The sequence below is a fragment of the Periplaneta americana genome, chromosome 15, assembly GCF_040183065.1.
Source record: "Periplaneta americana isolate PAMFEO1 chromosome 15, P.americana_PAMFEO1_priV1, whole genome shotgun sequence".
NCBI lineage: Eukaryota > Metazoa > Arthropoda > Insecta > Blattodea > Blattidae > Periplaneta > Periplaneta americana.
The window spans coordinates 944,276-963,330 of NC_091131.1; the positions used below are offsets into that span (position 1 = coordinate 944,276).

At 37.1% G+C, this 19,055-nt stretch overlaps 1 protein-coding gene across 3 annotated transcripts in view; it reads left to right on the forward strand.

Moving 5' to 3' along the window:
• The window catches only part of LOC138715788 (transcription elongation regulator 1), a 78,044-nt gene that overhangs the window by 35,719 nt on the left and 23,270 nt on the right, over positions 1-19,055 (forward strand). For all 3 annotated transcript variants that reach the window (XM_069848859.1, XM_069848860.1, XM_069848861.1), the window contains 6 exons: positions 2,842-3,266; positions 8,771-8,903; positions 8,991-9,330; positions 9,510-9,784; positions 9,860-10,014; positions 10,094-10,302. In XM_069848859.1, the coding sequence (XP_069704960.1) occupies positions 2,842-3,266; positions 8,771-8,903; positions 8,991-9,330; positions 9,510-9,784; positions 9,860-10,014; positions 10,094-10,302 (1,537 nt within the window). The remainder of the gene's footprint in view (positions 1-2,841; positions 3,267-8,770; positions 8,904-8,990; positions 9,331-9,509; positions 9,785-9,859; positions 10,015-10,093; positions 10,303-19,055) is intronic.

Below are 19,055 nucleotides of genomic sequence, written 5' to 3' on the forward strand. Positions count from 1 at the left end.
CCTTGTTATCGAACAACAGATGACAGAGTCTTCACGACTCCACTTGCACTGCAAAATGGCTAAGCCCCTTTCAATGTGCAAGATAACACCTGCCATCCTAACGGCAAACACCAGCATCTCCTCCTCGCCCCGTCCCATGATCACTTGATCACATTTCCATCCCCCTCACGTATGTGGTACCTAAGAGGTTACGTCCATTTTCGGTTTTCCCCTTCAGACTTTTTTAGAGCTCCTTCAGTGGAGCAGCCTAACCCGGAGTGAGACTAGTGGCCAACAGGCTTGGAGCTCACATATTTAGTTTCGTACAGCCCCCAACCTCTTGCAAGGACGCGTTTTGCGTACCTTTTAAATTCGTCCTCCCAATTCTCCTCTCTTTTTCGATTTTTTTCGATTTCGACATAAAATATTTATTTTATACATTTCAATTTTTTTCTGTCCATAGAACATAATCGTATATTTACAAGTTTTGTCTTAAAAGACGAGTATTTTTTTTGCGCCAAAAAATACAATACATAGGGAGTAAAAATTAGTATTTTGTCATGGAGCTGAATCATTTTAAAAAGTGTCAAGAAATGACGTTCCTGTGCTCATCATTTACCCATATTTGTTTCCTGTGTTTCTTAAAATATTTAATATTATTATTATTATTATTATTATTATTTATTTATTTATTTATTTATTTATTTATTTATTTATTTATTTATACTGGCAGAGTTAAGGCCATAGGCCCTTCTCTTACATTCTACCAGGCCATAGAGTACACAAGCAGTGAAATTTAACAGAAAGTTAAAGAATAAAAATACTAACATACTACAGAAAATAACAACATAAGAAGAGTTGACATTGTACAAAATGAAAATAATACCACAGGCTAATAAAAAAAAAAAAGTAAATTACAGATCTAGAGACTGGAATATACCTTGAGCAACTCAGTTAGTACAAATAGCTAATAGGGAAAACATAAGGATGAATACAACAAATGAAATATAATAAAATAATAAAAAAGAAAACGAAATTTAAAGGCAAAACAAAATTCGAAGATTTAATAAGACTGAGGAAGAACGGGAGATACATTTACGAACAACAAACAATGCAATCATTTCATTGGCTCGACCAAGGGAAACTAGCATCGAACGCTTTGATCGACTTACTGATAACAGAGTTCGAACTTTCCAATCTCGAGAAAGAGGAAACAGTGCCGAATGAATGCTTTCAGAGAATTAACGAATAACGAAAGTGTATTGATTAGTATATTAACTTAGCATTCCAAATATTGATTAAGCTCATTTGAATTGTGTTCAAATAGGTAAGATGTATAAATTATGCAATAAATAAAAATTCAGTGCAGAAAAATTGGATAATGAGCCAAACAGATTATGTTGATCTGTTCGAAATTTTTGTTCCTCTTGAGATTCAAGAGCCCCCTCTGCCCCCACAACCAATTAACAAATTACTTATAGGAGTACATCCAACATCCATTATCAACACACTTTTTAAATAATATAAGACAGTACAACACCTTACTCCAAGTGGCATCGTTTGGTGCAAAAGAAATACATGAAGTTAATTTTATGCTGTGATTCCAGAACATAGCATACAAATTCCAGGAAATCATTCCAGAAATGATCCTCCATACACTCTTAAGTTAGATGCCATGGAACTACTCTGCAGCACATATAAGGATCACCTTCAAATTTATACAGATGGATCTCTAAATCCTAATAATGGGACATCAGGAGCAGGGTATTATATTCCAAAATATCAAGAAAGTTACTTCATACCATGTTCATCCTCTTCCAGTCTTGACACTGAAGTGCTAGCTATTGATGCTGCTCTTCAGTGTGTTACTCAAATTTGTGAAAAATTTATTTGCATACTTACCGACTCCAAGAGGGCTATATTTCATATAATTAAATATGTACCAAACCTATATGCACATAGAATTATTCCAATTCAGAAACAATTAAGTAAACTAAAAAAACTCCAAAAGGAAATAACATTTCATTGGATACCTAGTCATTGTGGTCTACCTGGAAACGAGAAAGTCGATAATATTGCAAAACAGGCAACATAATTGCAACCGAGACCTCTTCAAGTGATATCTCTATCCAGTGCTTTTGCTTCAGTAAAGTCTCATTTTACAAACCTATGGATCAACAATTGGCCCTCCTCTGACAAAGAAAAAATTTTACAGTTCGTACAAAAGAAACCAAATGACCTGGAAATGTACAAAAACTTGCCCAGACATGTTCAAACATTTTTAACAGGACCCAGAACAGGTCACATTATCACACAGTTGTACTCACACTGATTTCACCTTTCTGATAATCCTGCTTGTCTGTGGTGTAATAATCAGGATGAAGATCTGGAACACATTCTTCTATACTGTCCATCCATAAACCACAAAAGAAGTAAATTAAAATCATCAGTAGGAGTTGCAGAAGACACAGCCCTGCAGTATATATTGACTACATCCCAAGTCTCACTACTAGCAAAAGGCATCTATAATGAACACCGATCAAAATATCCCTCATTCCTCGTGAAAAACAACAACTGAATAGACTACAGTGGACTATAGTGGACTTTATGTTGTCAGCAAACAGCTGGATGCATTAAGAAGATTGATAGTAACTTTTGAGCTTTCATAAAACTTTAATGCAACAGCATTGAAAAATATGATTGATATGTAAGTAGCTTGTACACTCAAGACCACGGGGATGCCAGTGTTCGAGAGTATTGGAATCATCACTCAAGCAGCGGCATTTATTTCGAACTCTCTCCCACAATTCGTTCATCTGATAAACATAATGGTTTATTAGCATTGGAAAACTTGGTTTCCAGGAGGCATGCCCAACACTATGCAGCCCCCTCCTGGCATGATGCAGGGACCCCCACCAGGCATGCCACCTTTTGGGGGTCCTCCACCACATTTCGGAGGTCCTCCTCCTTTTGGGATGCCACCACCAGGATTTCCTGGAGGATATGGTGCAGGAGGGTATGGAGGCATGGCTCCCCCTGGTGGACCGTGGGGCATGCCCCCCCAAGCCATGGGGATGCAGCAACAGCAACCACCTCAGCAGCAGCAGCAACAACAGCAACCACCTCAGCAGCAACAGCAACAGCAGCAGCAGCCACCACCCCAGCAGCAGCCACCACCTCAGCAGCAGCCACCGCCCCAACAGCAGCCATCCACTATTTCAGCGCCTCCTATAGCAGCAGGCCAAGCCACAGGTTCAACACAGGGACCCGGGGACGATGCCTTGCAAGTAAGTGACTGTGTTAACACTAGTGGCGGGTGCTTGACTGTTCGTCATTCGCCTACAGTTTATGAAGCCAATTGTGTAGACCAATTTACCATTTACCAACAGTCGTTGTCCAGGGTGCACCATAGTAGGGTGGTAAGTTACACCCGCGATGAGGTGAGATGATGATCGAGATTTGTTGGGTTGCCACAGAACTTGCATGACATATTACTAAAGTAGAGTACAGCAATTACATGGTCAAAGTAACAGAACTACTCATTTTAACAGCTTGTTCCTTGGATAGCATACAACAAAAAATTTCAGTGCGATGTTAGTCCCAAATGAATACTTTTCTCGGAAAAAATCAATTTTTCTCTAAATATTAACACTGTTTTATTCGATAAGTAGCCTGCTATCTGTATAATTCTAGTTTTTGCTCCTAACATTACAGAAACTGATAATATGATTTATCCTTTTGCACTTTTTAAATAAAATAGACGATTTTCTTGCAAATTAAATAAAAAATTAATATGTATCATTATTCTCTGCCATGAGGATGTCTACTGCAATGACTAAGGGATGGAATGCTGCTATTCAGGCAGTGTGTATGTGTTTTTGTAGGTGGCAAACTATGCAGACTTTCGGTCTAATTTTCTAATGAACCATCCAGTTAATAGTTATTTATTTATTTATTTATTTATTTATTTTAATATATGAACCGGAATATTGAGAAACCCCACATGTCTAGAAAACTAAACTTTTCAGGAGATACAAAAAATATCTCAGGTCCTAGATTTGTGCTCATTATTTTTTTCCTAACACTTTAGCTAAAATAAATGTTGATGGGAATATATGTGGGGTTTCACGAGTTTAGAATACAAAATCATATATAACTGAATTTCGTAAAAAAATGGACATGTGGGGTTTCTGAATATTGTGATTCATATGTATTCTGTAGTTCCCCTCAATATCATACATCACTTCCACTCTATATGGGTAACAAAGTAGATTATTGTTGTTGGTAATTCACATTACATGTCAGAGAAACAGGCTTGTTGCATCTTGTGAATCATTAAGCTTAAATCTTGAGCACCATTGGAAACAACGTTACCAACATGATAAAGAGAAAATACAAAAGTCTGCTTTGTGTTAAACCCTGATGTAGTCAAGTTTTTATACGTGATTTGAGAAACTTGACAAGTCCTTCAGCATAATTATATAAATATTTTCAAAACCTATTTTAAAAATTACTAATAATAATAATTTGATAACTCACGTTAGGGATTATGGGAACTCATATTACATTGTCATATTGCAGTTAACTTCTGTCTTTCCTGTAATACATCTCATCTTTACTTTGGGGCCAAGTCCATAACTTAATATGTTTCACCATGACTCCAGCCATAAGCAATCCCCACTTACAATTTCAGTTACAATTCCTGGAAAATACACATTGTTCTATCACAACTTCAAATTCATATTATTGCTTCTCTGCTCTGTGGTATGGCCAATTACTCACACTGTTGTGGACTTCTAAGGCTGGGATTACGATGAGCGTTCGTTTGCGTTATGTTACGTTGCATTCATGGATATGTTGAACTTCTACTGAACGTTTAGAGGTTGTGTATTATGATCGACGTTCGTGACAACTATCACACTCTGCCGGCCATAATGAGTACTGAAATGCACACACCAATCAGTCAGCTGTTTATGATAAACATTGAATTTTATGGTAACTTTGTTAGAGACAACATAAATAAAATACGGTATTACAAAAATATTTTATGACAGAACAATATAGAATGACTAGTGACTTGTGCAGCAAATGCTGCTAACTAAGTTCATTAGAAGTTCAAATTAAATTTTTTCAAATTTATTTCCACTGAGAATACCAGACTTTTGGAAGTTATTTGCTTCCATAATAATGAAACATAGGCATATCCCTCTGAATGGTTTTCTTCATGCTAAATACTTTTTATTTAACCTATACATCTTCAGTTCTTGAGTTCCAATGCGAAAACGCAAGTAACAATGTCAGGATGACCAGTCGGTTTTACATGTGGGAGTGAAGCAATAGCTATTTCAGGTCGTTGCGGATTGTAGGTTAGAGTTATGAAAACATCAGATTTGCCATGCTTTCCAACAATAGACATAGCGTCTTGGTATGCTGCTGCATGTTTCGTGAACTACCTTGGAATGTAGAGGGTAGAATCATTTTATCCTGCCAAGAGATCTTGCTGAAGTGATCGGGACACTACAACATTTTGCAGGCCTCTTATTTTATCAGGAAGTAATACCTTTTGGTCTTCCCTTAGGCATTATAATTTTTGCGCTTCTTCCAGACAATACTGAAGAGAATCACACATATAAATAGCTATATCACTTACTTACAAATGGCTTTTAAGGAACCCAGAGGTTCATTGCTGCCCTCATATAAGCCCACTATCGGTCCCTATCCTGAATAAGATTAATCCAGTCTCTACCATCATATCCCACCTCCCTCAGATCCATTTTAATATTATCCTCCCATCTACGTCTGCCTCCCTCAAGGTCTTTTCCCTTCAGGTCTTCCAACTAACACTATATGCATTTCTAGATTAACCCATACGTGCGCTGCCATTCCAAACATCTGGATTTAATGTTCCTAATTATGTTAGGTGAAGAATACAATGCGTGTAGTTCTGCGTTATGTAACTCCTCTCCCCTCCCCCTTATCTCCCCTCCCCTCTTCTCATCCCCTCTCCACTCCCCTCTGCTCCCCTCCCCTATTCTCATCCCCTCTCTGCTCCCCTCCCTTCTCCTCTCTCCACCCCTATCATCTCCCCTCCTCCCTCCCCTCTCCTCCATCCACTCTCCTCTCCCCTTCTCCCCTCCTCGTCCTACTCCTCCTCCTCCTTTACTTCTCCTTTCCGTCTCCTTTCCTTTTCTTCCTGTTTTCTTGTTTTTTGCCTTCTTTCTCCATTCGCTTGCTTCCTACGTGATTCTCAATCTCTCCTACTGTATCTTAGATCCTTATCATTGTCAGAAGTTTCATATTCAATCTCTACATTGCCTCAGCATCATCATCTGAACTTTCATTTATGATCTGCAGAGTAGTGTCGATCACCACGTAAGTTTTCATCCAGTGTTACTTTGTTAGATAAAACACACTTAAGGGAATAAATAAACTGCACTGACAAACATTTTTCTATTAATGCTATTGATACGTAAATCTGACGTACACTTCCAAATAATTATATCTCATAATAAGTTGGCCAAGCGTGTAAGTTGCAACCTGCTGTCACAACTACTATAGTCAGCAACTGAAAGACGGAGGCATAGCTAGAAGAAGAAGGTGCTCTCTTGGCGGGAAAAGTAGTGAGGATCAATTGTTTATCCATTATACGTCAAAATTACGTGCGACAGAAGTTTTAAACAATGGCATTACTTCCTTTTGAGCAGGAAGAAAACCACTGTTTGATTTCCACATATACTGCAAGTTTAATACAAGTAGTGTTAAGTTCATAACAATAACCTTAGTATCTCATTATCATTATATTACTTCTCTTCAAATAATTATCTACAGTCAGATGGAAGGAAGTTTATAAAATCGAAACTTCACGTTGATGTCAATGTTATAGGCATTCCTAATTTATAGTCTCAACAAATGTTGACGCAACATCCGTTGATCGATCATGCTGTTACATGTAGTAAGTAGAGAGATAAGTTTGGAAGTAAATCCCGAAAAGACAAAGTATATGATTATGTCTTGTGACCAGAATATTGTACGAAATGGAAATATAAAAATTGGAAATTTATCCTTTGAAGAGGTGGAAAAATTCAAATACCTGGGAGCAACAGTAACAAATATAAATGATTATCAGGCGGAAATTAAATACAGAATAAATGTGCGAAATGCCTGTTATTATTTGGTTGAGAAGCTTTTATCATCCAGTCTCCTGTCAAAAAGTCTGAAAGTTAGAATTTATAAAACAGTTATATTACCGGTTGTTCTGTATGGTTGTGAAACTTGGACTCTCACTTTGAGAGAGGAACATAGGTTACGGGTGTTTGAGAATAAGGTGCTTAGGAAAATATTTGGGGCTAAGAGGAATGAAGTTACAGGACAATGGAGAAAGTTACACAACACAGAACTGCATGCATTGTATTCTTCACCTGACATAATGAGGAACATTAAATCCAGACGTTTGAGATGGGCAGGGCATGTAGCACGTATGGGCGAATCCAGAAATGCATATAGTGTGTTAGTTGGGAGGCCGGAGGGAGAAAAATCTTTGGGGAGGCCGAGACGTAGATGGGAAGATAATATATGTAAAGATAATAAATATTAATCCGATTGTCGTCCAAGGCCACCTTAAATAAATGTAGAGTCATTTGTTTTATATTTATTACTCATATATTAATCTGAGGTGGCAATGATATAAAGGCATTGTTATTTTAAAACATACATATCTCGCCATATGGTAATGCAGAATTCCTGTACTTCGGTACATCATAGTAATATCAGTCCTAAAAAAAAATTTTCATAGAATAAAACTTATCGGAAATCGTTTTTAAAGAAACTTTTGTTATGTAATATTGTTCATAATAATGATAATAATAATAATCCGTGGCGAAACAGCCCGTGAAGGGCCTAGACCGACCAGAAAAATCAATAATAAGCGAGATATTTCTATTTTTTTAATTCAGGCCCCCTTATAACCCCCCTTTTAAATTATTTTGGATGACATATAGCCTAAAATCTAAATTAGAACGAACTTAATTTATATTTCAGTTTTCATATAAATCTGTTCAGCCACTATCGCGTGAAAAGGTAACAAACATCCAGACAGACAGGCAAACAAAAATTTCAAAAAAGCAATTTTCGGTCTCAGGATGGTTAATTATACATGTTAACACCAATTATTTTTGGAAAAGCGAAAATTACCAGAAAAATTTTGGTTACAGATTTATTATTAGTATAGATTAGTTAGTGGATCTCTAAAGTTAATGGATTGTCGGGCTGCAGAAGAGACATTTAGTGGGCCACTAGTTATTAGATCGTTAACCAAGCATCTTTGAATTTCACAAGTGATGCAATATGACGTGAATTAATAAAAAGTTAACATTGGCTGCTAGACTGATGTGAGGCATTGCTTTTATTGTTGCCAAAATTTGCAATGAATATAGACTAATCTGAACCAGAAAGAAAGCAGGAACAGAAGTTTCAGTGTGAAAGATAAAAATGCCTATTTGTTATTACAAATAGTGCACAACTGCATTGATTTTATAGAAAATAAAAGAATGACTACAGAACACATAACCTCGTCAGACGATAAACTAGAGTCTGTAATAAAGAAATAAATAATAACTTCAATGTTCGAAGAATGAATGAATAAATAAATAAATAAGTAATCAAATTACAGTATATTGATGGCTAAGAAGAGATACTTCATATCTACAAAAAGGTCATTTACGTTAGTTGAACTATATTATTAACATTCTGTAGTCCGTCCAAAGTTGCAATGCAGTGTGGTTCTCAATTACAGATTGATCCAGAGATTCTTGCGAGGGCTGCTGAGTGGACAGAGCATAAGGCGCCTGATGGCCGTTCATATTATTACAATGCCAAAGCTGGAGAATCCGTGTGGGAGAAACCGCAGCCGCTAAAAGATCTAGAAAGTAAGGGTTGTTTGTGTTCTCTTATTTGATTGTGTCTGTAATTTAAGATTTCAGTTGTGAGACGTGCTGCTTGGTATTTGTCCACAGCAGCCAAACTCGCTGCTGCACAGGGAGTGTCAACAGTGCCAAGCACTGCAACGACAGCAGCAGCAGCAGCAGCAGCCACTGCCGCCTCTAGTCCCAAGGAGTCCTCAGATGGAGAGACGGAGCCTGCAAGCCAGGCGGCAAGTGTTGAAGCATCTGTAACCAACGGTGACGCAACAGCAGAGCCTGAGAGCGATCATGAGAAAGATGAGAAGATGGCAGTGGAAGAAGAAGAAGCAAAAAAGAAGCGCGAAGAGGAGGAGGAGGAACGGGCCAAAGAATTGCAGAAGGCACAGGACAAATCTAGACCTGTGTCCAGCACCCCTGTGCCCGGCACACCGTGGTGAGATTTGACTTGTTCTGGTGTTGTTACGAGATCATCGTTCAGTCACAAAGCATGCCTATTGTTGTTGAAAGATAGTGTGAAGGGGACTGAGAAAAATAGTCAAGGTTGTTTGTGCTACAAACCTGAAATAGTAGTTTGTATTGAATTGAATTGAGAAATGTAACATAACATTGCAGGTGTGTCGTATGGACTGGAGATGGTCGCGTCTTTTTCTACAATCCGTCATCGCGCACGTCAGTTTGGGAGCGACCAGAAGATCTGGTGGGACGTGCAGATGTAGACAAGATGGTGGCCAGTCCTCCAGATGCACCAAGTACGGCGCAGACCCCATCTGGGAACAGCAACAACTCCTCTGGGGTTATCAAACGGTCGGGTGCCAGTAATGACAGCAGTGATGACGACCACCCCACCCCTTCCAAGAAGAGCAAGAAGGATGACCAGCCGGCCAAAGGTGTGCAACACAGTCAGCATAATTGTTGAAATGTGATGCTGAAGCGGTAGTGAATGCAGCATTTATTGATTTCAGAAGAGGCAAAGGAGCAACTTAAGCCTGACAAGAAGCAGATCGACATCGGCAAGGAGGCGGCTATCGAGGCGGAGGTGCGAGCTGCCAGGGAGAGGGCCATCGTCCCTCTCGAGATACGCATCAAGTCATTCAAGGAAATGTTGGCGGAGAAGGAGGTATGCCGAGATGCACGGCGTCCGTTCACGTGGTGTGCCTGATCGGTTGCTAATAATCTCTGTCATATTATTTGCACAGGTTTCTGCGTTCAGCACGTGGGAGAAGGAACTGCATAAGATAGTGTTCGACCCAAGGTACTTGCTCCTGACGTCCAAGGAGAGGAAACAGGTGTTCGAGAAATACGTGAAGGAACGGGCCGAGGAGGAGCGCAGGGAAAAGAGGAATAAGATGAGGGAGCGCAAAGAGGAGTTCAGACGACTGATGGAAGAAGCAGGATTGCACGGCAAGTGAGTGTCTTGCGCTGGACTGGAATCTGCCACAAACATGTTGTTGTCCAGCGAAGTGCATTTCTTGGATTTTATTTCAGTAGTCATAAGTAGGTCATTGGGAATGTTAATATATTGAAAATGGCCTCTTACAAACAATGAATGAACTTAAATTTAAATTTAACTACAACATTTCGAGGAATATTAATGGAGATATTATTTTAATGTATTACATGAAAGTTCGAAAGTTCCGACCAACTGGTCCTGTAGTTCGGTGTTAAGATTTACATTTTCCACATTCACTGAAAATTGATTTCCAATTCACCCAGGACCTTTCCTTATGTATTCAGGAAATATGACTGATTTTTGGAACAGTTCTGATGCTGTTTAATTGCACTTGTATATAATATCACATACTTTAATCCTTGTTGCTAATGATAATAGTAGCTAATAGTTTTCTTAGAGAGATCAGAAAGGGAAGTCATCACCTTAAATGACAAACTTAGCTCATTAAGCAAGTTAAATGTGTCAGGCAAGAACTCTTTCTCTTGAAAGACTGTGAATTTTGTTGTGCAGAAATAAAGCTTTATATAAAGGACCTATTTCCGAATACAGTATACCAAGTAATAGTAAATTCAGTGTATTGGCCTTGATAAAATTCAGTTTGTACAAAACTGTTCCGTGCTTCCCTGATGTGTGAAATGATGTAAATATGCCAACACATCTGCTCCTACTACTCTGTTTTGAGAGTTGTGTAAAAGTTCAGACATCGAAAATATCACTTCTCATTGTGAATATGATCATTATAAAATATCTTAAATATGCAGCAAGTATTATTGCTTCATTGGCAATATCAGTATTTCCGTCAAACTTGTCTTACAGTGATTGTCAGAAATAGGAACTGATTTCACCTGATTAGCTAGTTTTCATCAGTTGTGTCACTGTTTGTAACAGTAGTAAAATCAGCCCTGACATCGGGAATCGAACCTGTGACCTTGGCTTTGCAGCATTACATCTTAATAGCGATGTTACCTCACACCTCCATATGTAGCAGTAGCAGAGGGTAAAATGAATTTGTTGCCTACAATACAAAAACTTTGCAGTAGTCTACTATACAAAATAAGAAAATACATCTTTATCGCAGATTGTGAAGCACAGAAATACCTTTCCTTTAAATTGAAATGCATTGTTGGGAAACTTCGTTTCAATTTGGAGGGTTTGAGACTTCTGTTAACTAGTTGGTCACTACAAAGAACACACTAGGGCAGATCATGCTTTGTTCTTTATGAATGAAAAAAGTCTACGTTCAGGTAATTTTCATCAGATTTTCTGACAGCCAAAGAGTTTTCTTGTTCGCTCCTAGGTTACCCATTGTTAGAAAACTAGAATCATCTGGAAGAAATTAGTAGCACAACTCAGATGCAGTAATCACAAAAACGCGAGCCCATTGGGCTAGATTTCTGACTAGATTTACAGTGAAATGTGCTGGTGTCTCTTCTTTGTTCTGTATTTTCTTTAAGCCAACTGATATTTCATCACAGTAGTCATCCTGAGTAACATTTTTAACATGTATCTCCAGACTGCACTGTGGCAGAACATTGTTAACAAGAAAACGCTAAATCATTAGCATCTCAAGTGACAATCCAGAAAAAATAAGTAACTAAAATCGAAATGTCGAAATATTCCAAATCAGAATACAAGAAGTATGTATCGGACGAGGACACAGAGAAAGGAAGAAAGGCAAAGCCCCGCTCCTGCGAGTGGATGTGGACACTGAATACAATTTAGTAGAAGCGAGCCAGTAAACTTGATTATATCGCAAGAAAAATGTGACAGAATATAACACAATGTCTTATACCACTCAAGTCAGTATGTCTCCAGATTGCAAAGTAGCAGGATGGTAATAAAGGTCTCAAACGATTCGTATGAACGAGCTGTAACCAGGTTGCAGGTTTGTACATTGTCAGTAATTTTACTGAATTCTCGACTTTGTTGTTATTTTAAAATAAATTATAATTTTACAATTTTCATTCCTGACTGTCTGTAGGAGCCACTTATGCAAGGACAGGGGAGTGGAGGCATAGTCTACTTTCTTTATTGAGATGTCATTGCAGAAGAAACTAAAATTACTGGGAAAGTGTCAGTTCCAACTAGACCAGTGTGGGCCAGCATGCCACAAGTTTGACTTTATTCATGCAGAAAAAAAAATGCAAGTTTAAAGCATGCAATTTAATAAACTGGAAATGTGTCATTACTCACCACAAAATAGTAATAGAAAAATATATTCCTCTTGGTGCAGCAATGAGTACAAAAGTGTTAAGAAACATGGTTTTTATGGTCCTTCCTTAAATAGTTGAAATCTTTCTAAATCATGCTGTTTAATGAGAACAGTGTGGTTTCTGATTACAGGAAATTATTTAAAATCTACTGCTAATTGTGGGATTGCCATTCAAAGAATATGTGATAACATGGCAGTCGAAAGTCTGTTTCTATTCTTAGATTTCACAAGTTTCAGTGAAGGGAAACACAGTTTCGCGTGTATAGGAGTTTACAAAAAAAGGAAAACATTTTGGTCAGAGCAGCTTTCAAAAATCAACTCCAGTAACCTGGGATGTGTTGATAAATGGATCACTTTGAAGTTCACAGTTGCAGATGACCTGGCTGAGATTCAACACCACACTACACAGGATTATTGAATAAAGAGATGTAAAGGCAAAAGCTTTCAAAATGCTGAAAAGTTGTTGGTCGAACTCTGAAGTCAGCGCTTCAATAATTTCAGTCTCATGTCTTCTTCCTCCGAGAGTTTCCAACAACAAAAAAGAATAGGTTAAAAGTCACTAAAGTGCTAAAGTCACCCCAGAAATGCTACAAAATGTTCTATCCTCATTCTCAATTTTCTCTTCATATATCAAGCTCTTTATGTAACCCCAAAAGAAAAAATCAAGGGGTGTTAAATCTGGAGACCTAGCCAGCCATTCTACTGGTCCACGTCGACCAATCCAATGTCCAGGGAACTGTTCTTCCAGTCTGCTGCAACATTGCTGTGGCTTAACCTACCAGAATGAAGAATGATATCAATTCTTTCCTCTTTGGATAATGTCATCACGAAAATCAAGAAATTTGTTATAGGAGAGCTTCAAATAAACACAATGCATTGAAACTGTCACAGGTTAACCAAACAGTAAAGCAGGAAAAGTTAATTACCAGAATTGCATAAAAACACCTTTTCCAAAGCCTCCTTAGTACTGTACCATGCTACAAAATATCTGTAGATGCAGTAACTAACGTTTGTGTCATTATTACAGTTATCTTCAAATAACTTGAAAACGATTATAGATATCTCAAAATGGATTGCACCATTGTTTTTCTCAGAAAATTTCACATGATTTTGATTACCTACATGACCCCCTTTTCATTTAAAATTTCAAAGTTGCATTCAAAATGGCGGCTTTTGAGATAGCTAAGGACTAGAATCGAATGTGTCACTGGTAGAGCATTTGGTCTTACAAATACTGGTAACACCAATAGTAATCGAAAATCAAGCAGATAGAAGATATTTATGTGGTTCCAGACTTTTGATTCACTCTGTATTCATCAATGAATGTTGAATCATGACGAGGATATCTAATACTGTCCGTTTATCAAATCTGTACCTTGATTTGAATTTATTATCTGTATCTAATAATACGCTAAGGAACATGAGCAGCTTTAATAAGCTCCTGGATGTTCTCAGTATTCTCGGCAAATTCAACAATTTTCCAAATATCAGCCATTTTCCTTGTGTCCATGAACGAAAGTCAAAGTTTAGATTTTCATCGACTTCGAAGTAGTCATGATTGAAGTTTACTTTTGTCAAAGTGTCGACTGTGAATAGGAAAATGGTGACTTTGTACTTTCCAAAGTTAACTTTGGTCCAAAGTCTCGTCTATGAATACGATCCTAAGTAAGTAAGTAAATATCCCTTCCCCCTCAAGCCAGCTTTCAGGGAGTGGTCACTATATTTTGGGCATATCATAAATCCTTCCTTCTTAACCACTTTGGTCTCTTGTTCAGTGTCAGCACCCGTGGAGTAGAGCTGCAGGGGGCATATTTTAATCTTTTCTGGAACTTCAAGACAAGTCCAGTGTTATTAAAAGAAAGGTTGAAACTTTAAAGAGAAAATCCAACACAGTGAGAATGTATACATTCTACTGTAAAACACTATAAACTTTTGAAGCATCCTGATAAAACTGAATACTATGTTGGTACAGTAGTAAAATCATGATTTTGAGTCCCAGGGGCCAGAATAAATCAGGTTGTAGGCCGTCAGTTTGCCATCGCTAACCGGACATTTATTCGAAGTAATAAATACGAAAAATTTATTTATTCGGCTTGTGCAATGAACGGTCACATATTTCACTTGTTATTTTCTAAATCAACATGGACATGGCACGGCAAAGTACATATATTTTAGGAACATGTCTTTTGCTTTAAAGTACCAGGAGTTCTGAGAATAATACGTGCTGCTATCTCCTGACAGCTTAACAAGAGCTGCATTTGAATTTCTGACGAAAATGATTCGTAGCATTCTGATGATTTCTGTGCTAAGCTGCTTTTCATGATCGTAGTTGTGGAATGAATGTATGTGATTTTCTCTAATTGTATTGAAAGTGGTTGTGGCATCAGGAAGCATATTGTAAAATTAAGGTAAATATGTCATTGTAGCATATTTTTATTGCAGTAAGTTAAACTGAATATGAACAATGTAGCATCCCTGATCTCAACAAGTTTTCCTCCTTAAGATTGGAGAAAAAATTAGAAATGAAGAAGGTTGGGAAGGCCTACACCTTCATTAAACATATGCCAGGAAATTAAAAGCAAGAGTAGGAACTTTTTGAGAAAATTGAACTCTGATATGTAAGAAAAATTATGGGATTTGTGGCTACAGTGAAGGAAATTCTCTGTTTTGTTTTCCGTGTTTATTAATGCTAATATTGCTGGTTTAATATTATGTACATTAATAATAAATATCTTATAAAGGCTTTAAGTTAATTTTAAACTAATACCCTTCAAAGATATAAATAAAGATTAAATTTCTTTAAGCCTTAGTAAAAAATTACTCCTATAGAATTGCATTCTATTATCATAAAAATATGAATATAAGACCCTTAGCAAATTAGATTCTGGTTACAGAAGAACAGCAATTGAACTACACGATCAAAAAGTAATAACAGGCACATTTTGAATATTATAATAAATTGTATACGATTTTGTGGTTCTTTAGAATTAGCCCTCAGGGGCCATGATGAAAGTGAAACATCTTCCAATCTAGGAATATTTCGTGCCTTAATTAACTTTAGTACAGAACTTGATAGCAGTTTGAAATTGCACCTGGAAAAAGCTACAGTTTTTAAAGGGACATCAAAGACAATACAATGCAGTGTTTAGAAGTATGTCGGAAAGAAATTTCCGTGGAGATAAAAAATGCAGTTTATGTAGCTACGATTGCAGATGAGACAACTGGTGTATCTGCACACTTCACATATAAATTGTTTTTCTATATATAGTTAATGCAGTACCAGTCAAAAGGTTTTGGAATTTTCTGACTGCATACAATCATGAAACTAAATGTCTTCTGGCATCTTGCATTGTTACTAAGGATAATCGCCATCTTGAAGGAAGCTCATAGCACAGACATATGATGAGGCTTATTATGTTGCATGCTTCATCAGTGAATAGGAGTGCATAAATATTTTTTGTGAATCTACAAGGAATATGTTTTCTCTTGTCGAACTTACCACAAACAAAAGCCGCCTCCTTGTAGACTTAGTACTTCAAGTATTTCACTGTTTATAAAGCCTTTTTCTTGTCTTGCCCTGAGCTTCAACAAAAGATTGTCAGTTTTCTTCTTCACTTCAACAGCTGAAGTGTCATCACGTTCAATTTTTAAGACAGCTTCAGAAAACATTCTAATCTGGCTTTATAAGAAAATCAGGTAGGAAAAGCTCTCTCTTTTGCTTAAAAAAATCATACAGCATGCCTGGACATTTATCCAGGCTTAAGTAAGATCTGAGAGGTTTATACATTTCTATCAAATGATTCAAAGCAGACTCCAAAGAAAACCATCTGGTTTCATATTCTATCTTTGCAAATTCACAGAATGATTTTAAATTTTCAACGTGAACAATAAACAGTTTGTTGAATATCTACTGCAGTCCGTGCTGCACAGTCTAGTCCATATATTTGTCTACCCAGCTTTCCTTGTAATTTATAATACTAATTGTTTTTCTCTTTTCTCTTTAAACCACCAAAATTGGTGTTTGTGTTGTCAGCAGATATTCCTATTATTTTATCGGAAATGCCATGTCTGTCAACAATTTTCATGATATGTTCAACCAGAATATCTGAAGTTTCTCCAGGAATATTACTAAATTCCAGTATTTAATTTTTTATTTCAAAATTTGGAATTTTGCAATATCTAACAATAATAGGCGCCATTTTTTTTTGTCAATATGATTTGAAGTGTTAATTGAGAATACACAAAAAGGCGAATCTTCCAAATCTTGAATTATTTCCTTCTCGACATGTTGTGTTGAAACATTTACCACTACAGCTTTACATTTCGTCTGACTACAAGTAAAATTTTTATCCAGTAGATTAGATGTACTGTCCATGGACTTGAAACTCTGGTTGTGTTTTATTGTGTGAAACACAAAAGTCGCTTCTTGGGCAGTCAATTCTTTTTCTTGGCTACCTATAGATTTGAACTTAAAGACTGTAGGCAATGTACCTGGCTTGAGCATTTCGCTGATTCTGCAGTTTTGTGTTTCTTACTTTTAACACGGTCCACAATATCTGACCTATCTCCGTGACTGATGCTAAACACTGATCTGCATATAGTACACTCCACTTTAGAGTTAATTCGATCAAATTCTTTCAAGTATGGATATTGCACTTTTAAATTGTCTGTAAAATTAGGTATGGTGAGAAAGTGTGAAATCTAGTATAAACAAAAGCACTACAATGTTCTCACTATGTGCACACTCACTGTTATAATGTTCATAAATAATCCAGCAATGTCTGTTCAAACAGAAGAAAAAAACACACACACATGGATGATTTGGGAGCGTTCTGCATTGTGAGGAACTAGCTCCAAAGAGCCAAACAGAATGACTCTCATGTGTAAACGTGTTCAAATGCAGCCGAACTGCAACGTGATTGGCTGCCTGGCAGCACACTCCCAGTCATCGTATGCTCAGCAGCCAGTGCTGCCACTTGAATTCTCTGCCTAGTGGATTCTCAGTTACACAAGCACTGTGAAGAGACTTCTCGATCGCACTGTGTCTATGCACGTATACTGTATATTAAATTAATGAATTAATAAACATTCGTAGAAACACAAAGTGAGTGAATAAATCAACACCATATTTCATAAATACAAAGTGATACATACACTTATTTTGATATCTTGATAAAATTCTTTTGTTTCTGGCATTTAAAACAATTGCGCGAATTTCTCAAGATCTTTCTTCTTCTCCTCCTTGGATTCTCTGCATTCTTCACTGCCCTTCCTTTTTGAGGTGGGTGAACAATCTTGAAGTCCGTGATCTGTTTTTTTCTGCCGCTCTCAGATTCAGTCAGTGGAGAATTGAAGCTCCACATAATCATCCACACAAATTAAGTAAATGAAATTACAAGGTAATAAACCATACATTTGTTACTTCTCATACCTTCATCCTTTAATTAATAAAATTCTCTTATAGTTAACTGTCTTTCATTTCACAACCAACTTCTTCATCAAACCCCATACCGTCCACCACAGCCCTACGTGGGTGTGTCACTAATACGGCCTGCCCAAATTTTTTAATGGAGACATGTGTTGTCTCTCTCCTTGCATAATTTTTTTTAACTAAATGAATTGCTGTCTTCCCTGTACCCATTGTAGTGTTTTTTTTCAGATTAAGATGTTGCGACACAGTTAAAAATTACTGGTTTGCTGGTTACCATGCTACTGGAAGTGACCCTGTCCCTGATGCAGTGTTGTAGAATGACTTTGTCCATCATGTGGTGTTGTAGGCTAAATGTACGAGTCATTTCTTTAGAATTTCAATGATCTCTGTATTTGGAAGTGTCATTATATAAAATATGACTATATTATATGGATATTATTAAAATTTCCTACAATTTGTAGGTCATCTTACCTGACAAAGTGTACTGTACATAACATGGTTTAATAAAAACAAAAGGAGGAGATAGTCAAACAGCGTGGTTGCACTGTCTTAGTATTGAGACTGTCCTCAACATAACCTGATTAAAGTGAATAAGCAAATGGATTTCATATTTGTAAACAGTTTTACTATAAGAATAACATTTTATTTGTTAACAGTAACGAATAGGCCTGCTTGATGTTACTAAAATTGATTAATTTTAATGGTACACCCAGTACACATGGGATGTTTTAATTACTTTTAACATTTCTGTGCGATATTCGGTATGAGTACGTAGGCACCTGGTACAAGCAGGCTGTTCTTCCATCTTACAGAACTTTGGTGGTCTCATAAACTCAAGATTGCTCTGCTGACAGCAATGGGGTAGTATCATGTGACGAACCCTGACGACGTGATGTTTAATTGTGTAAGACGATAGCATTAAAGTTTAATCAGTGCTGTGACAAGAAGCATTACATACAATGCATTTCAAAAGCCACGCATATTTTCTGCTACAGCTAAATTGGAAATGTTTTTCGAAAAATTCTTGGACGTGTTAAACAGTATATTTTAAAATACACCTTTTCA